The 21,079-nt window shown below is 37.1% G+C and overlaps 1 protein-coding gene across 1 annotated transcript in view; it reads left to right on the top strand.

Annotated features, from left to right (window-relative positions):
* Positions 1 to 21,079, top strand: part of LOC115262200 (vam6/Vps39-like protein) — a 31,479-nt gene that overhangs the window by 2,764 nt on the left and 7,636 nt on the right. The window contains exons 2-4 of the mRNA XM_029864542.2: positions 17,288 to 17,565; positions 17,629 to 17,832; positions 18,012 to 18,533. Of these exons, the coding sequence (XP_029720402.2) occupies positions 17,288 to 17,565; positions 17,629 to 17,832; positions 18,012 to 18,533 (1,004 nt within the window). The remainder of the gene's footprint in view (positions 1 to 17,287; positions 17,566 to 17,628; positions 17,833 to 18,011; positions 18,534 to 21,079) is intronic.

The following is a 21,079-nucleotide window of genomic DNA, read 5'->3' as shown; positions in this document are numbered from 1 at the left end:
CAAATTTTTACTGTAAGTTGATAAACTATTTGTGTATCAGTGGACAAAATTTGGAAAAGATCGAACTATTCTGAACGAAGTTATAAAGATTCTAAAAAAAGTTATATATATATACGATAGCCAACTTTGAGCTGTTATATCTCCAGATTCAATGGACCGAATGCAATGAAATTTTGACTATTTATTACTTATATAATGAGCTTTGAAAAACTTTTGGCATAACTTAAAATTCTTAACACGGAAGAAAATTATAACGATTAGATTTTTTTTTTCTAATAAAACACCAAATTTTCTTAAATTTCAACATCGTTTCAAAATTCAAGATGCCAATTATAGTTCATTTAAATTCCCTCTGATTGTCTTGAATACAGATATGTTTTAAAGGATAGTTACAACATAGGCGGCCATTCATTGGAAAAGTAATGGGATGCATATTAAAAATAGACCAATTTACTAAAAAATCATAAAATTATTGAAATCGCTATAACTTTTTCTCTTGTTAATAATTTAAAGTTGAGTCAAACGCGTTTCAGAGCTCATTATATATGTCATAAATGGACTGAATTTCATTACTTTCGGATCATTGAATCCGGAGATATAACAGCTCAAAGTTGGCTATCGGATAATTCTAACTTTTCCTGAAATTCTTATAACTTCTTGCAGAATAGCCCAGTCTTTTCCAAATTTTGTCCACTGATACGCAACTAGTTGATCAACTTACAGTGAAAATTTGAGAATATTTGATGCACTTTTCGAAAAGTTACAGCTAATTGGACATTTTTTGAAAAGTGAAAATTTTGCCTGTCCCGGTCATTTTGTCTATCCCCTGTATGCAAGAATGTTTTCAAAAAATCTTCAAGAATTCTTCTAAGAAACTTTCCACGATTTTTTTCAATGGGACAATGGTTAAAATCCTCTGAGATTTTTTTTCGAGTATTCTCTCAAGAATCCCTCCGAGAATTCTTTCGACGGTTCTCACAATAATTCTTCAAATATTCTTTATAATTTGTTCGGAAATGCTTCAGCGGATTTGTCCAGGAATTATTTTAAGGACTCCCCCAGGATTATTTCCAAATACTCTTTCAAGAACTCGTCCAAAGATTCCTCCAGCATTGTTCGAAGTATTTTTTTTTTCAGATATTATTCGCTTGCTAGTACTGACGTAGTAGCCATCGGGTGATGGTTAATTCAATGGCCTCTTCGTGCAATCTTTTGAAAAATTATCCAAAATCTTTCCAAAAATTCTCCAGATTTCCCATTTCCAAGAATTCCTGAAAAAATATTATGAGCCCTTCGGTAATTCTTGGAAGGCCTTGTCCGGAATTTTCATTCCAAGATTTCTCGAGAAATCCTCTCCATATCCCAACAATTCTTCCAAAAATGTATGTTTTAAGATTCTCTTAGGAGTTCTTCAAAAGACTCTTAGGATTCCTTCGTTAATTCTTTAGCCTTCTGGACCTAAATTATTTTGCCGATGTTGCTGCGACATGTATGTTTTGCTCGATTCCATCGCCGGGATCACATATGATCACATTTTTATTATTTCCAGGAATCCTCAAGTAAAAAATCCGATGATTTTTCCAATACTTCTTCGAAGGATTTCTCTAGGAATGCTTCGAAGGATTTGTCTTGGAACTCTCGTAAGTTTTCCTTCAGGAATTTAAAATCTGCAGAATTCTAGTCATGTTTTTTTTTCAGCAATTCTCTCAATTCGATAACTCTTCAAGGACATTGTCCAAAGAATACTTTCAGGGACTCACCCGAAAATTTCCAGGTTTTTCCCAAGAATTTCATGGAATTCTTCCAAGAATTTTATTTAGAATTTCTACAAAAAATCTTCTAGAGGTTTCTCAAAAAATTTTGTCGATCAAATGTTCGAGTACAGTCATGACTCGCTGGTTGGGGGCTTAATAGTTGGGTGGCTTTTTAGTTGGGGCCCCGTTAGTTGAGCTGTCAGCCAATTAAAAAGTACCTGGATGTCATAATTCAATGTCAAACTGAAAATGACAACCAATCTGTAATTCCGAGGGGCGAGCTAATGAGTTTTTGGTTGCTTAAACTTTACTGATAATCGAGAAGAATTTCTATTTCATATTTCTTTAAAAAAAAAAGAATATGCACAATTACTTCGAAACAAATGCAAAACATCGGCAATCTTTATTTTGTCGATCATTGAAAGTGTTTTGTGCTTGCTTTTGGTCCGGGTGGTTTCATAAACATCTATATTTTCACTTCACCGACTGAAAATGGGCGAACATAATTATTTCTCGCATTGGCCATATATGTATCTTACAAAACGTATCAGTTTTGCTCTAAATGTAAAACAAATTGATTTTTTTTCCTTTTTACTTCCAACCTAAACATGATTAAAAAAAAAACAATTCGCACGCCCCTTGTGCTGCTGTCACTTCACCCAACTAGCGAATCGAATTCGTTGGTTGGGTGGAGGTTGTGGCTCAACGAGCGGGTTCCGACTGTACTTCGAAGGATTTCTTCAGAAGTTCATTCAAAGATTACTCTGTAAATTCTTCCAAAAATTTCTCCAAGAATCCTTCCCAAACGTCTTTTCCAGAAATCGTTTAGGCCTTCGCCCTCGAAATGTTCAAAAAACTTCAAAAAATTTCTCCAGACATACTTCTGAAAATTCTTCCAGGAAATCGTTGAAGGGCTCACCTAGCAATTCACCCAAGAATTCATCCAAATTTATAAAACGATTCCAAATATTCTTACAAGTTTTATGTATTTCAAAAACGAAATTCCTTCAAAGATTTATCCAGATTTTTCATCTACAAAACTCTTGAAGGACTTTGTTTAAGATTTTTAAAATAATTTTTCTTCCTTCCAATACTTCTTCCACTGATCTCTACAGGTATCCTTCCAAAGATTTCCCAAGAATTTTATTCTAGGATTTTCTCAGAAATGCTTCCACAGATTCTTCTAGGCAACTTTTTTAAGATGGGTTTAGGAATTCTTGCAAGAATTGCCCCGGCATTTCTTCCAAGGATTTCCTCAGGAATCTTCACGAGGATTCCTTCTAAGAATGCTTCCAAGGACATCTTTGAGATTTCTTTTAAATATATTTTTTTTATTTCTCCCAAAGATTGGTTCAAAAATCCTTCTAGTTACTAGAGAAACTCTTTGCAAGAATTCTGAGAAATGTTCTTGGTGGAACTTATGGAGGAATCTTCGAGAGTATCCTGTAGGAATTTTTAAAGAAATACTTGAAGAAATATTTTGCAAGAATTAGTTGTGAGCTTTCGAGGTAAATCCTTAGAAGTATTCATGTAATTATTTCTGTAATCTTAGGAGAAACTTCTAGACAAGAAGATCTCCCGGAGAAATTCTTGGAGCAATCCATGGGAGAGCTTTTGAAGAAACATTTGGAGAAAGCATAAAAAGAAGCAGTTGGAGCAATTCCTGGAGGAATCCTTAAAAAAATACTGGAATATTCGTTATTACAGTTTTTGGAGAAGTTCATGATGGAATTCTTGGAACAATTTCAGGAGGAATACTGCTAGAATTCCCTGATGAAGAAATTCCAGAGTATATCTTTTAGTATTTAATTTTTGAAAAAGTTTCTGAAGAAGTTTCTCTTCCATCTTGAACAATTTTGAATTGCTGGAGGAAGCGGTAAAAAACTTCTGAATGAATCTCAGTAATAATACTTGGAAGAATTCATAGAAGAATCCTTTGAAGTCTTTCTGGGGGATTCATTGAAAGATTGTTCGGAGGAATCCTTGAAAATACCTGGATAAACCATTTAAAGAAGTCCCAGAGAAATCATTGGAAGAATTCGCGGAGAGGTGTTTAAAGGTTTTCTAGAAGAATTTATGAAGGAGTCTGAAGATTTTCTAGGGAAATCCTGCAATAATTGCCGGATTAATTCTAATTCCTGAAAAAAAAAAAATTGCCCGAGTTTCCTGAAAATCCTTGCAAGATTTTCTAAAGAAGTCTTTGAAAGAATTCCAAGAGGATTCCTTGGGAGGATTCATGGAAAAAATCTTGAAGATGATTGAAGCAATTTTGAAAAAATCCTTGGGAAAATTCCTGTAGGTTTTCATTGAAAAAAATCTAGAATAATACTTGAGGTACAGGGGATAGGCCAAATGATCGGGACAGGTAAAATTTTCACTTTTCAAAAAATGTCCAACTCACTGTAACTTTTCGAAAAGGGCATCAAATATTCTCAAATTTTTACTGTAAGTTCATCAACTAGTTGTGTATCAGTGGTTCAAATTTGGAGAAGATCGGGCCATTCTCCACGAAGTTATAAAGACTCTTGAAAAAGGTAAAGTTATCCGAAAGCCAACTTTGAGCTGTTATATCTCTGGATTCAATGAACCTATTGCAATGAAATTTTGACCATTCATGAAATTTTTGACAAAAGAAAAAGTTATAGTGATTTTATTTTTTTCACGATTTTTAAGTAAATTGGACTATTTTTAATATGCATTCCATTACTTTTTCAATTTATTGGCGGCTATGTTGTTACTTTCCTTCAAAACACATTTATATATAAGTCAATTAGAGGGAAATCAAATGAGCTATAATTTACATCTTGAATTTTGAAACGATGTTGATGTTTTGGATAATTTGGTGTTTTACTAGAAAAATAATCTAATCGTTATAATTTTCGTCCGTGTTAAGGATATTAAATCAAGTCAATGGTTTTTCATAGCTCATTATATACAGGGGATGGCCAAAATGTTTGGGATAGGCAACTTTTTTTCTCCCACAAAAAAAATCAACATGCAGTAACTTTTCAAAGAGTGCATCAAAAAATCTCAAATTTTGACTGTTTGTCAACCTATTATATGTGCATCATTGGTACAAATTTGGGCTCGATTGATCAATATTTCGCAAAGTTAGAACCGTTCGGGTAAAACACTATTATTTAGACAACTCATTTTTGAGCTGTCATATTTCGGAAACCAGTGAACCAGTGAATGAATTTTTTAACGTTTATCAACAATATATTGATACTTAATACGACGTTATAAAATGTAATAATTTCTGATGGCGAATTAAGTTATACCGGGTTGAAATTTTTACCCATATAGAGGAAAATGAGTCAAATTTACAATACCTCACAAAAATTACTAAATGTGTTCTTCCTTCAATCCAAATAGGCTCTAATGTATTTGATTAGAGATAACTTGAGAACAGAAGTGGAAAATCTTTGGATATCAACACTAGAATTTATTGACATTGATATTAAAAAAATAAATTTTTACGAGAAAAATACAAAAAGTGTCAATCCATGATAATTTTTTCAACATTTAAAAAGTACCTATGTTTTAATAGTTTGTGAAGCATTTACATATTGTTAGTGTACGTTCAAAATTTCATTCAATTCGGTTCGCTGGTTTCCGAGATATGACAGCACAAAAATTAGTTGTCTAAAAAATAGTGTTTTACCCGAACGGTTCTAACTTTGCGAAATATTAATCAATCGAGCCCAAATTTGTACCAATGATGCACATATGATGGGTTGACAAACAGTTAAAATTTGAGATTTTTTGATGCACTCTATGCATAGTTATAGCATGTTGAACTTTTCTTGTGAGAGAAAAAAGTTGCCTATCCCAAACATTTTGGCCATCCCCTGTAAGTCATAAATGGTCAAAATTTCATTGCATTTTGTTCATTGAATCCGGAGATATAACAGCTCAAAGTTGTCTATCGTTAAAATTTACCCTTTTTCAAGAATTTTTATAACTTTGTGGAAAATTGTCCGATCTTTTCCAAATTTGAACCACTGATTTTTTTTTTTTTTTTTGTTGGGGGGAGTTGAACCACTGCGTCCAGTGAGTTGAACTTTTGTGGTATACCCCTGTTTACTATTCGCATCTTACAAAGCTGATCACCCTTTATTAAGTTATCCGCTTAAGTATCCTGACGCGTCATTTCCCAGTTAGGCAAAATAGAGTTTATGAAACCTACTACCTTCCCGGGGTTGAGAGACCAAATTTCACTCGGTTGCAAGCAACCATAATTTAGAAATTTGGATCTACGTTTGTACAAAGCACCACAGCTGCAAAGCAGATGTTCCGAGGTTTCCAATTCAATGTTACAGAATCTACAGATATCATTCTGAACCCGACCTATGTTCTTCAAATGATATCTGCTCGGGCAGTGTCCAGTTATTAGGCCAGTGAACGTGCACAAAGTTCTCTTATTAAGCTCCAAGAGCTTCCTAGTAATTCCTGCATTTGGTGTTATAAATCTTTTTGATTGATTACATCTTTTGGTTACCATCCAGTTGGTAATCACCCTTTGTTCTTCCCATCGTTTCAATTCCATTTTTTTTGGCACAGTATGATATGCCACAGAAAGGTTCTGGTCCAAAGAACTGTGTATTAGATCCTTGTTTTGCGAGCTCGTCTGCCTTTTCATTTCCCTCAATGCCACAATATCCAGGAACCCAATATATGTTTACTGAATTCTCTTGAGACAGTTTTCGCAGTGAGAGTATGCATTCCCAGACAAGTCTCGATGTACATTTATAAGCGTTCAACGCAGCTTGGCTATCAGAGAAAATACAAATATTTGCATATCTGTACTTTCTTTTTAAGCAAGAGTCTGCGCATACTAGAATAGCAAAGATCTCCGCTTGAAACACCGTTGGATAGTTCCCCATTGGCACTGAAATGTTTATTCCAGGGCCAAAGATCCCAGCCCCCGTTTGTGTCCCAACTTTTGATCCATCTGTAAAGAATTTAATGGAACCTTGACGAACAGCTGGTCCTCCGGCATCCCACTCTAAACGCGATGTTTCACATACGTTGTAAGGAATGTCATAGTTATCCACTGGTTTCATCCAATCTCCATTCATATTCATTACAGAGTTACTTTGGAAGTGTTTTGATATGCTTAAGTGATTTACTAAATCTCCTGGCATAAATTCCTTCAACCGTTTTAATCTGATCATACTCTTTTCCGCTTCTAATTGCACAAATTCATGCAATGGTAGCAAATAAAGAATTGCATCTAACGATTTTGACGGAGTACTTCGCATCGCTCCCGTTACAGCGATGGACATCAGGCGTTGAAGTTTTGCAAGCTTAGCCTGCGCAGTGGCCTCTTTTGTTTTTGGCCACCACACGAGCGAAGCGTACGTTACTTTGGGACGTATAATAGATGTGTAAATCCATTTTATCATTTTTGGTTTTAAGCCCCACTTTCTTCCAAACGTTTTGGAGCAGCACCAAAAAGCACTGGTAGCTTTGCCAATTACATACTCAATATGAGCATTCCAGTTTAATTTGGCGTCTAATATTACACCAAGGTACTTAACTTGTTCACTAAGACGCATTTGTACACCTCCAATTTTCAATGTTTTGAGGTTGAACTTCCTTTTCCTAGTGAACGGAACAATTACTACTTTTGAGGGGTTGACGTTAAGGCCTTCCTGCACACACCATGAATGGGTAAATTGCAGAGCCTGTTGCATTCTCTCTGAAATGATACTATCAAACTTTCCTCTTACTATGATGACAATATCATCTGCGAAGCCTACAACCTCGAAACCAAGTGTCTCCAAGCTTCTTAGCAGATCGTCTACAACTAAGGACCACATCAGTGGTGAAAGGACCCCTCCTTGAGGACAACCTTTCGTTGCCTTAATCATTATAGACGACCCACCTAGCTCAGAAATGATTTCTCTTTTTGCAAGCATAGAATGAATCCAGTTAATGATAGCCGTATCAAAGCCCTTTTTTACCATGGCACGAGCCATCGAAGAATAGGAAGTGTTATCAAAAGCACCTTCAATATCCAAAAATGAACATAGTGCTATTTCTTTTGCTGAAAGTGTTTTTTCCACTTTAGACACCAGAGATTGCAACGCCGTGATTGTTGACTTCCCAGATTGGTATGCAAACTGGGTTTCTGATAGTGGATGTTCTTGCATGTAGTTTGAACTAATAAAATCGTTAAGAACTTTCTCCATAGTCTTTAACATAACTGATGAAAGACTGATGGGTCTGTATGATTTAGGATGCGTCCTATTCCGCTTCCCTACCTTTGGTACAAAAATGACTTTTACTTTTCTCCATTTTGATGGAATGTAGTTCAATCTTATACTTGCCTTGAAAATCTCTATTAGAGACGGAATTAAAACTGCCTCGCCCTTTTGAAGAAGTGCAGGAAATATTCCGTCTACTCCAGCAGATTTGAAAGGCTGAAAAGATCTAACTGCATTCTCTACTCTGGCTCTCGTGAAGATATTGTCGGCTAGATCTGGACTGATGTTTTCTGTTCTGGTAGACATGTAAGATGTCTTCATAGAACACCTTTCACCATCAAGGCCTTCAGATCTTACCGGATCTGCACATTGAACCGATCCAGGGAAATGAGTCTCCATCATTAAGGCTAAAGTTTCGCGAGGAGTTTTTGTAAAATCCCCATCATTACGTTTTAAATATCCGAGTTCACTGGTGTGATCTTTTGCTAGCAATTTCTGTAGCCTTGCAACTTCAGGGGTATTGCTGATGTTTTCACATGTTCGAACCCAAGATCTTCGTTTAGCTTTCCTTATTTCATTATTATATTCAGTTAAAGACTTCCTATACTGAGACCAGTCTGAAGTAGCTTTCGCTCTATTAAACATTTTACGAGATATTTTCCGAAGTCGTTCAAGTTTTGTACTCCACCACGGCACGTCTCTGTTTGAGGACGCTCGTTTGGTAGGACAGCTTTGGTAAAATGAACTGAGTATCTTATCGTTTAACTTTTGAGAAAAGGATTCTAATTCCTGAATTGAATCAATCTTTCCCCTCTCCGTTACTAAGCTCGTATTCAGATTTTGTACATATTGATCCCAGTTTGTTTTCCTGGGATTTCTGAATGTAGTAGCAAGGCAATCGCCTTCCTTCCATTCAAACATAATATGTCTATGATCAGACAAGGAGGTTTCATCCGACACATGCCAGTTTGAAATTCTTTCATAAATTGCAGCGTTGCATAAAGTCAAGTCTAAAACTTCTTGTCTGATTGCGTTTGAAAAAGTTGGTTCATTTCCCTTATTACATATATCTATGTTACTTGCTGAGAGATAATCCAATAGGCACTCACCTCGACTGTTGATATCCGTACTTCCCCACACCGTATGATGGGCGTTGGCGTCACACCCAAGAATGAATGGCTTGTTGATTTCTCTGCATTTTTGGACGAATGGATCGATCTCAGGAGGAGGAACCACAGTATCATCACCAGGGAAGTACGCTGAAGCCACAACGACCTCTGTTTTTCCCCTAGTTGTTGGTACCTCCACCATGACCGCAACAATGTCTCGTTTAATAAATTCTGTAATTGGATAGCATTTGAGTGTTTTATCAATTAATACAGCAGTTCTAGGTGCACTCTGAGTTTCGTCATAGAACAACTTACAATTTTGTGTTTCAATACCAAGTATTTTTCCTTTATTGGACCATGGCTCCTGAATTAGAGCCACGCCCAAGCCTTGCTTACAGAACCTCCGACTCAACACAGCAGACGCACCCTTTGCGTGATGGAGGTTCACCTGCACGAACTTAATCGGTTTCATGAGAAGGCAGTGAACGCTTTTCTTTGCCTTTGCAGGAAGCGATGGTCCTATCGTTTTCATTTTCAAGAAATACACGGGTTTCTCTCATCTTATCAGGCATCCTTTCAGGCACACTCCTTTTCGTGGAATGCTGGCCATCTTTACTGCTTGAACCAATGAAAGGTTCCTTTGTATATTCCGTTATGTTCGATTTTGCACCTACAGTTGATGCGTTACCTTTGGGAGGAGTGGCAGTTATCTCCGAATGACGCTGCCCAGGATATTTCACCTTTCTCAGCTGCGTTTCGCCAAAGCGGAAGTTTAGAATAAAGTTTCTTTGCGACAGTATCTCCAAGGAACCTCGGCAACACTGCTCTCGAGTGCACAAGTGCTTTCTAAACTAGCTCAGCTTTTACTAATTTTTTTTGGCAGAATTAAGTAGTGAAAAATCGTGAGCTATAGTGCAAAAGTATTCTAAGGCGCTGCCGTTTAGATCTTTGCTAGTGCATAGGTGAGATTAGTGAATTCAAGTGTAGTTAATTCCAGATTTGTGCTCAACATTGGAATTGTAAAAGAAAGAAAGGAAAGAGGCCATCATGCATGACGAGGATGCAACTGCAAGAATTTCTTGTAGTGCATAATCGTCAGATGCTTTAATGTCTTCTGCATGACATATTGAAAGTGTTCTTGCATACAATTGGGGTGGAACTTGCACAGCATTTATGGTGCAATATACACGGAAAAAGTTCTACGACAAATAAAATACACGAAAGATTAATACATAAATAAACAGAAAACCGGGATCAGAAGCACAAAATATTATCCTTATTCTAATTTATTTACTTTTATTTTATTTTATTTTTTTTTTCCTTTCCTTTTTCCCTAATCAATTTTGACAGCTGTATATTTGCTAATTCCAAACCGACTACATATTTTTCTTGTGTACATAAGTACTACAAGAGGCGATAAAAAAAATGAATCACGAAAAGACAGTGATTAACACAATTGTCCATTCGGAACCTGAGGAAGTGGATATGGAAGTAGCTGAATCTAGGGAGAATGATCTGCTGAGTGATTCTGCCTCAGAAGTTCCGTCGTGTTCCTCTTCGATACCAGGGTTGTTAACGTTAATCAACGATTAACGCCGTTTCGTTAATCCGTTAACGTTAATTGTAACGATCAACGATTTTTCCGTTGATTTTTTGGAAGCGTTGATCAACGTTAACGTTAACGCAGAGCGTTGATTTAACGTTAACGACTTCGTTAATTTTACGTTAATTGTAGTAATTGATACTAGATATATGGGATGGAAATTTTGTCAGATATATGGTAACGAAATTTCAATCTCATATATCTCATGATCCTGATTACTTAGAGAATTGGTGTCTTCGGCAAAGTTGTATGGCTGGTCAAGGACTAACCAATAATAAGACTTATGTTTCAATATCCCACCGCTAGGCGGTGCTAGTGAGCTAACAAATTTTGTTTTTCATATATATCAGGAAAATTTGCAAAAAATTGCAACTAGCGCTGCCTAGCTGCAGAAACTTGAACCAAACTGTAATTATTCTGAATGCTCTTGATCTACCAAACAATATTACCGAAGACACCATATTTCTACGAAATCAGGATGCTGAGATATGCGAAATTTAAAATTTGTTTGCTCTCTAGCGCCGCCTAGCGGTGAAATTTTGAATCTTAAGTCTTATTATCGGTTTGCCCTTGACCAGCCAAATAACTTAGCCGAAGACAACAACTCTCTAAGTAATCAGGATCATGAGATAGATGAGATTGAAATTTCGTAAGTGTCACATCTATTTGTCTGTGATTTATGTGATATCTTAGACAAGCAGATGCAACACTGACAAAATTTCCATCCCATATATCTCAGGATCCTGATTACTTAGAGAGTTGGTTTCTTCGGCAAAGTTGTTCAGCTGGTCAAGGGCTTTCAGAATATGGGCCGTATGATTCGTGATTTCACCGCTAGGCGGCGCTAGAGAGCGTACAAATTTTACATTTCACATATCTCAGCATTCTGATTTTTTAGAAAGATGGTGTCTTCGGCAAAATTGTTTGGTAGATCAAGGGCTTTCAGAATAATTATCGTTTGGTTCAAGTTTCTGCAGCTAGGCGGCGCTAGTTGCAATTTTTTGCAAATTTTCCTGATATATATGAAAAACAAAATTTGTTAGCTCACTAGCACCGCCTAGCGATGGAATTTGGAACCAAAATATCCATCAACTGTAAGTCCTTGACCAGTTGTCTTGTGGGCAACATCAAATTATGCATTCGTTTAGACCAAGCATTTGCTTTCTTGCCCCATTAGCTAACCCAACATTATAAGTGGCAACTCTTTATGCGACATATTGGAGCTTTGCCTAGTGCGCGAAGAGTTATTAGTCCACTAATATGGGCGCTATTTCATGAGCGAAGCATTTAAAGCAACCTTGGCCGTTTTAAAAGCATATTTGAAAAGATGGCCGACAAAACAACTAGAACGAATGAATCAGGAAATAAATAATGACTCAAAATACATATAACTCCTTTCACATGATTTACAAGAAAGGTAACTTTAACCTAGCTACTTACATCAGCTTCCTTTATTTTTCGCGTTTAGAATTAAACGTCAGCCTTCGATAAACCAAAGTATCTAGGTATGCATGATTTAGATTTTTCTGTCCTCCAAACCTAAATGCAGTAGTGTTTTATTCAAGTACCTAACGTTGCTTGAGTTCTTGCTGAGATAACTCTGAAACCGCGTTGACTCGACTTTGCCGAAGTATGACCAAGATCAAATGAATACTTGAAACCAATGGGAAAATTTTTGACATTTGCATGGATGGCTACTGTGATCAACTCAATAGCTACTTAAGATGAGTCACGTTTTATAATAGTCCACAAACAACATGTGGATAGCCTAAAACACCGGGGGATAGTCATGGACGAAATTAGAGCGCTTTGGGCACTTCCAGTCCCAAAGACGAGCGCGCTGGCTGTATTGCATAACAAGCGCGCTCAGTTTCACAGCTGAAAGTGCATAATGCACCAACACCATTACTTCCTTCCGAAGCTTAAGCTGCTAGTACACAGGGTCAAATATTTGTCCGAAAAGAAACCAATGCTCAAACATCTTGTTTGACTCGATCAAATTTTCATTAGTGTCAAACTGATGTTGTTTCTTGAGTTCTTTCCTTGTCAAATATTTGACCCTGTGTACTACTGGCCTTAAACTCACGCTTCCTGAGTAAGTCAGCAAAGCATTTTACAGGTTCTTGACGTGGACGATATAGATCTTGATATAGATTCAATTTTGACACTGTTGGTCAAATGCCGGCGCACAAGTTCCTCAAAAAAATTAAAAAAATTCTTGCTAGTGAGTAATGAAAAAAAATCTTGCCAAAAACAAATAATAATCTACCCAAAAATTGAAAAAAAAAACCCACAAGTTCACACAGATCACAAAGCATATCACATCAATCAACGCCAAAATTAACGGCATTCGTTGACGTTAATTTAACGCATTCCGTTGACGTTAACGTTAACTGGCTAGAAAATTAACGCAACGCCGTTGACGTTGATTCGGACGAAAATTAACGTTAACGGCGTTAATCGTTGATTAACGTTAACAACCCTGTTCGATACTCAATACGCCGAAAAATGACCTGGTGGAAAGTGATAGTGACGACGATGGTATAAATGTTACTATCAAACCGATTTCCAGTGTGATTTTTAGGTCTGCTATCGAAAGTGAGATCAACAATAGTCGATCTCTAAGTGATAGTGAGCCTAAAATCAAATGGCGTAAAAATATGTCAAAAGGACAAAGGAATAAAATGAAGAAATGTCTGGAAGCTGGGCTGAATAAACACGAAGCTCGGAAACAAGTATTTTCTAATGTTACTCCTGGCACTCCAAACACAACTAAAAGATTGAGAGAAGGTGAACAAGGTAGTAGTGAAGAGAACCCAAACGCAAAGAGGACGAAGGAGAACCTCTGTCCAAAGATGCGTGCGGGGTTAATCTCTTCTAACATCCAAGACAAATATATGAAGGAGAAGGAGACTGTTAAGAATTCAGGGAAGGCTGCATTAAAAGTTCCGGAATATTCTGGTAACCTGCCAGCCATTCCAAATTCAACAAAACACTCCTATAGAGATGCGGCAAGGATGGTTAAAATGGGCATACTAGTAAAAGATTATCCAAATCATCAAATGACAACAGAGCAACTTGATGCTCTGCAGGAAGCAATTCTTTTAAAAATAGAGAATCAAAGACATGAGAAAGTTAAACCCAAATTTACAAAATGTAGCTATAGGCATGGTTATCTGGTCCTTGACTGCAAAGACTCAGTAACTGCAAATTGGCTAAAAGATGTAACTGGGATGCTCTCTCCTTGGGAAAATGCGGAACTAATTGCGTTGGATGAAAAAGATATTCCTCGCCCGGAAGTTTTTCATGCGTTCTTTCCCCTCAGTGCTGACTACAGCGATGAGCGGCTTAGAGGACTCATAGAGAGTCAGAATGATGGTCTAAGCACAAAAGGCTGGAGAATTCTAACCCGTTCAAACGCGAATAAACACGCAGAGTGGATGCTAAACGTAGATGAACCACTGATACACAACTAGTTGTTGAACTTACAGTAAAAATTTGAGAATATTTGATGCACTTTTCGAAAAGTTACAGCTAGTTGAACATTTTTTGAGAAGTGAAAATTTGACCTGTCCCGATCATTTTTATCCCCTGTACTTCCAGCTAGACGTGTGCGCCGAAGCAGTTTTCACCGGCGGCGGCGAGTATAGTAATTTGAGGCAGCGGCGGCGTCAGCGTAATCGACGTGACCAATTTTTTTTTATTTATTTTTTAGTGAAATGCTATTTCTAGTCACTAAAATATGTAAATACAGAATAATATGTTTCTTGTACAATTTTCATCTATTTTGTGTGAAAGGTTTGAACGTATGTAAATCGAAGGATATGAAAGAGTTATGCTATACATTTGAGAAACCAGTGTTGTATTCTTTCAGGCGTCTCTTCAGGAATTTCTCCATAAAATTCTCAATAGATTCTTGTGACAGTTCCTACAGGGGACTTCCTAGAAGACCCTCAGACGTTTCTCCACAAATGGGATCGTGAACTTCCCTAGAAATATTTAGAAACCTTCCTTCAGGGATTCTTTCAGATTTTTTTCCGGTGACCTTTAAAAAATACCTTCAGAGATTCTTTCAGGAGTTCCTTTAGAAATCACTTCAGGATTTATTTCGTAACGTTTCTCCAGGAATATCTCAAGAAATTCTTTTTGGAATTACTACACAGTTTTTTCACGATTTGCTTCAGAGATTTCTTTAGAAAATCTTTTGTTTTAAAAATATCTTCTGGTGATTCCTTTAACCCTTCAGGACGCACACCGTTGTAAAAAGTACAACACTACCAAAAAACCTCCCTCGTCGTATACAGCGCAAGTGCGGTGCAATTTCAACTGCTTGAAGGCGCGCGTCCTGAAAGGTTTAGAAAACTTCACAAATTCTTCTAAGGAAATCGTTTTAGGTAATTTTATCCACTAATATCATTTAGATATTGCGCAAGAAATTCTTTCTAGAGTTCAGAAGTATCTCCAGGAGTTCTTTCAGGGTTTATTCTAAATCATCTTTAAAAAAAAATCATTAGAAGATTAACTCAAAAATTCTTCTAGTACCTTTATTTGCAATTTCTGCTCGGTTTACCGGAGATTTTTTTTTCCAAGGATTCCTTCAGAAACTTCTTCACGATTTAATGCAGAAATTCCTTAAGGATGTCCTACAGAAATGCCTTCAAGGATTTTTTTTCCATGAATTTTTCATAAAATTCTACTAAAAAATCCTCAAAAGCCATCTCAGGATTTTCTTCCTACTTCTGTTAGGGCCACTGCGTCCCATTAACTTAACTTTTGTGGCGAATCTCAGGAGTTCCTCCATGTATTCCTCAGGGATTCCAACGATTGTGTCTGAAATAGTTAAAAAAAAATTAAATCTCATCAGGGAATTTTTAAACATTTTTATAGAAATTTCTTCAGGTAACCCTCGAAGAGTAGCTCCAACATGGTTTATGTTATTTCATAAAATACTTCTGTAAATATTTGTGGAGGAATATCTCAAAGAATTCCCGAAAGAGTCTCCAAAGGGATCCCAGGAAATATTTCTGAAAAAATCGCTGAAAATTCTCAGAAAATTGTGAAAATAAAAAAAAAAATCATGGAAAAATGTAAGAGGTAATCTCTTACAACCATGGAAACCCATGAACTGATGAAGGAGTCTTGAATAATATTTCAGAAGGAAGCCCTTCCTTAGTAAGATTTAGATGGGCTCCATGGAAAAATTTCTGAAATAAAACCCTTGTTGGATTGTCTATCTAATTCTGGAAGAAATCCCTGAAGATATTCGAACGAATCCCTGCAGGATTATGTGATAGAATTCCAGAGAACTTTCAGAAATCGTTCTAGAAATAGTTGATAATTAAATTGCTGAGAATCCGAGTAAAAAATGTTAATGGTTTTTTTCAGGAGGAATTTCTGGTGAAATACATGGAGGTATATCCGGAGGAACTCATGAAGGAATCTCTATATGATTTTGGTTTTGCAGAAATCACTGAAAGCACATCTACTGCAAGACTGCAATCACTAAACAAAATCACGGAAGAATGTCTGGAAAATTTCCTGGAGATACTCCATGAAAAAAATTGTAGGAAAAGCTCTGAAAGAATTTCCGAAGCTACCGATGGAGAAACTTCTGAAAGAATTCTGGAATTACTGTGTAAATATAATTCCTGGAGTTATCTCTGAAGGGGAACGTCCACAAGTTACGCCACGATTTGAGGAGGAAGGGGTTCTCAAAAGTTTGATAATTCCAAATGAGGCCCTATTCAAAAATTTCTTAGAATATTTATGGAGGAACTTAAAGCATCTCTAAAAATATTTCTAAAGAAACATTCAAATTTTTTGGAGAGTCCTTAGAAAAACTTCTGAAAGAGTTCTGGACATTTTTCTAGAAGATTTCTTGATGAAATTTTTGGAGGGTCCTCATAGGAATTTCTGAAGATTTCATGGAATGTATCCAAACATGTCATTCGTAAATTGGCAAGAAAATCTTCCAAGAGATATACAAAGAATACGTAGGAGAATGTGTTTGTGAACCTCACGAGAATATCGCCAAGAATTGTGTTGATAATCCGTTATGAATTACAAAAGAGTCTCGCTTAGTACTTAAAAAAAATACGTGAAGATCTTTACAGCATTGCTGTAAGAAATAAATAAATGAAATCACGAAAAATTCAAAAGATTCACAAGGAGAACTTCAGAAAAATACGCCTAATATGCACACGGAAAATAGAGAAACTGTTCAAAAATTACCACTATTATTGCTATCAGATTTAAACAGGTTGGCATATTTAAAACGTATGCTAAATACTGTAAAATAGTAACCGTGTACAGTTGAAAAAGAGACACAAAAGGTAAGTAATAATACAAAAAGGGTGACTTATTTGCAAAATATAATAAGAAGAACCCATGTATATTCTGATAATTAGTAACACGGTTATGTACAGTGTTTGAAAAGATAAATCTTGCCATTTCAAGTAAGCCTCACGAAAATATAAACATTTCAAGAGAACTCATGAAATGACCAAATCACGTAATTACGTAAAACCATGAAAAACAATATACTCTGAAAAAGTCTCATAAGAAACGAATTCAACGTAAATCAACCATCCGCATTTGATCGTTTTTCAGAGAACAAACTGATCCTCGGAACCCGCCAGGGTCACCTGCTGATGTACTCGTTCGAGCCGAATGCGGAAACGAACAAGCTGGAAATGCAACTGCTGCAGTACGACAAAAACTTCAGCAAGAAGCCCATCACTCAGATCGAGGCCATCCCTGAGTACAAACTGATCTTCAGCCTGTCGGACAGCGTGGTGAACGTGAACGACTACAGTCGGCATGGCTTTCCGCTGATTCACACGGCCCAGAAGACCAAGGGTGCTTCCGTGTTTGCTCTGGATGTTATGGTAAGGGCATGGATGTCGGGAAATTGAAGACTTTTTTGAGTTTAGGGATAATTTTTGTTTCAGAAATCAAAATCGTTAACGGGTGAATTGGCGTTGGTTTGCCGTTTGTGTGTAGCAGTCAAGCGTAAGATTCAATGCTACTACTGGAAACATAATGAACTGATGGATTTCGATAAGAATATTGACCTGAATGATGTCCCGAAAACGATCGCTTGGAACAATAACTTCATTTGCGTAGGGTTCAAAACAGAGTACGTCATCTACGATGTAAGTTTCTAACATTTTTTAGTGAAATAGACTAGAAAAGGTACTAAGAACCATCATAAAACTAAAATAAAAGGTTTTATGGCGGTTCTCAAAACCTCTACAATGCTAAGTGGTCATCAAAATGTTACTTGGGAACGTATTGTAAATGGCGTTACTAACAATATTAAGACGATTTGCAGATATCCGGAGAGCCACGTAAAATTGATTTGTTTCCGACGAGCTCGTCAAAATCCATCGAACCTTGTATCTCGTTGATCGAAGATGGAGTCTTTGCGGTTGCCAAAGACGAGTACCTCGTCACGGTATACACGGAAAAGTACACAACCGACGGCAAGGACAAGGGATCCAGCATGGTGAAACAGGATGCATCCCTGCTGACGACCAAGGATGCACGCAATTTGAAGTCGTTGAGTTGGAGTGAGCCGTTCCAAGGGCTGGTGTGGGATGAACCATTTATTGTGGGGCTGGTGACGGATGGCGTGGAGGTGCGCGTTTTCGACAACGTGGATATGTCGGATAAGGGAACGTTGATACAGACCATTCCACAGTTGCACAAGGCTCGATTCTTGGTTCGCGGCAAGCAAGGCCTCTTGTACGCGGCGTCAGTTTCTCATTTGTGGCGCATCCAAGCGGTGGATATATCGAAACAACGTGAGCATTTGCTGCAGGAGGAGAACTTCCACTTGGCACTACAGTTGACGGTAAGTTTAATGAATCCATCTGGATTCCCAAGCAAACTACCCAGTCATCTAATAAACACACACATCACATCATATTTCACAAAATTATGAATATGAAGCCACATGGCTTGATTCTGTCGAATCACTGATGGCATGGCGTATTAGCCAAATACCTATGTAAAAAAGCCCATGAAAAAAAACGAGCTGAGCACCGTCACTTCACAAATATCGAAAAATTATAAACTAGCATTGAGTTGTCCAAAAAATGTCTCACGAAACCTAATGCAAGCCTATCCATATACGTGAGAACAAAAGATGTTTACAAAGTTCTTACAGATAGATTAACACGGGAAATCTGAACACAAACCACTACCACACAGGAATTTGGATTGGTCAATAGCGGATCGACCGTTCTGCGGTTTGGCCAACCGAGCTTCACGCGGTAAAACACGGAGTTTACGGCTTATTTCGACACTCCCGCTACAAATTTCGGTACCGACTAGCAGCGGCATCCAAACACACAGACACAAGACACAGAAACATATTCGAATGACGTAGCGCTTCCTACCGGTTCATGCTTCGTCCGGGGAATTGTAAGCAACGCGAAACTGAGCATGAAACAATTCATCATAATTCTTCCCAAAATAAATACACCACTTTCTCACCATCATATTCGACACTCTATCACACGTGGAAGAACTATCCGGATGGCGTAGCACCAGTCAAACCGTCAGCGAAATCACGAAAACAAAGCTCGTGAACGCGAAAGAAATGTGACGGACAGTTCAAAACACGCCTGCACGTGGTAACGCCTACTATGATTCAGAACATTTTTTTTATAAGACACTACACCGTCTTCAACCAAAGGTTGCACAGACTGAACAATCACATACACTCAGAATCATGAAAATACACAAAAGGATTAAATCCTATACATTTTTTAGATTACTGCTATTTAAACTAAGCTCAGTTTAAGAAATAATCTTATCTGCCATATTACGTTATACTTAGCTTGTATTATGCCTGGTTATTTGTTTAGATGTTTATGCTGCTGACAAAAACAAAGTTCAAATTCAACCACGTTCAACCAAGTTCTCACCAATCTGCTCTACTGCGGGAATCGTTTTAAGTTTTTTTTTGCCGATTGCAGTTTCAGAAAAGTTCCATGAATGTTGCCGGTAAGTGCATGCAATCTATTTGAATTCAGGCAATCTTGAAATTGTCACTTTTCTGTTGCAGTGAATCCGGAATCGTTTGTTGGGTAATGTCGGGAAATACTCCTCCGAAGAGCACCAACTGCGGCATTCAGAAGATGATCCAAGAGGCCGAAAAGGAGCAGATCATGGAGCGCACTGTGATCACCCGGAAGATTGCAAAAACTTCGATGAGGACGAGGACATGACGCTATGAAACGTGGCGAACAAGATCCGGAAGATTTGGAATCGATGATGGCCAAGCGCACGGAGCTGAAGAAGAAAATGGACACGGATTCAAGAGCATGCTGACGTACATATTCAAGTCGGGTTTCATCGTTTTTGTGCATCGCTACCGAGACGCTGCCAACGATTCGAGCGATTTACTTATTTGTACGTCGGAACTCGGATCGAAATTGTAGTTTAGTTATTACATTTCAATAAAGGACACTACTTCCAATGTTTTATTTTTTTTTTCAAGAAATAAAACAAAACATCTATTCTAAACAGTATTATATAAACCCTGGTAAAGCTAGCTGTAATATAGCTATCTTATACTAGGTTACGTTTATACTAAAGTTATACTAAGCCAGTGTAAGCTGCATATATAAGGTAAGTGGGGGCAGGATGGGTCACCTAAGAAATGGATCCTTATAACATTCTGAATATAAATAGCATTTCTCTGTTTTCTATCACGACTTTCAGATACACTAGTCAGCTATGATATAAGGGTATAGAAAGGTCATTCAGTTTGAAACTTGCTTCTTGACAAACAATTGTCATAACATGACCCATCTTGCCCCACCTCATTTCTACGGGGGCAAGATGGGTCAGCTATCAGAAATTCGATTTTTCTCCAACAAAAAATACTAGATCTTCTATTTTTTCTCTATACATCTAAGCTTCACATACGTACAGATTACATGAAAGAAGTGTTGAAACATATTGGTAGATTATTTTCAAAAATGAAATATTTTTACTCAGGTAGTCATTAAAAACTTTCAAAACTCATATTTTTTGTAGAAAAATATTAAAAATATGTTCACAAATTTTCAGCGCTCTAGTCGCTTCGATAATGTAGGTCACATAATAGCCTTTCTATGAAAAATAAAACATTTTTAAAAACTATGCACACATATCGAAAAATTAGGGTGACCCATCTTGCCCCGTCTACACATTACACGTAGTTATATGGAATGTATAGCATAAGGAGTATAACGAAAAAATATTTTATTTTTTTTCTGCGTAAGGAACGTAAAGAATTTCAAAAACAATATATCACTTTTTTGTGTATCCACGTCGTTCATCTGGGAAAATTATAGAAAGATTCAAAAAATAAATAGTACGGTTGAAAACGGTACTGACCCATCTTGC

The sequence above is a fragment of the Aedes albopictus genome, chromosome 3, assembly GCF_035046485.1.
Source record: "Aedes albopictus strain Foshan chromosome 3, AalbF5, whole genome shotgun sequence".
NCBI classification, from domain to species: Eukaryota; Metazoa; Arthropoda; class Insecta; order Diptera; family Culicidae; genus Aedes; species Aedes albopictus.
Note: the sequence above shows the minus strand (reverse complement) of the source record. Positions and strands in the feature narration are given on the sequence as shown.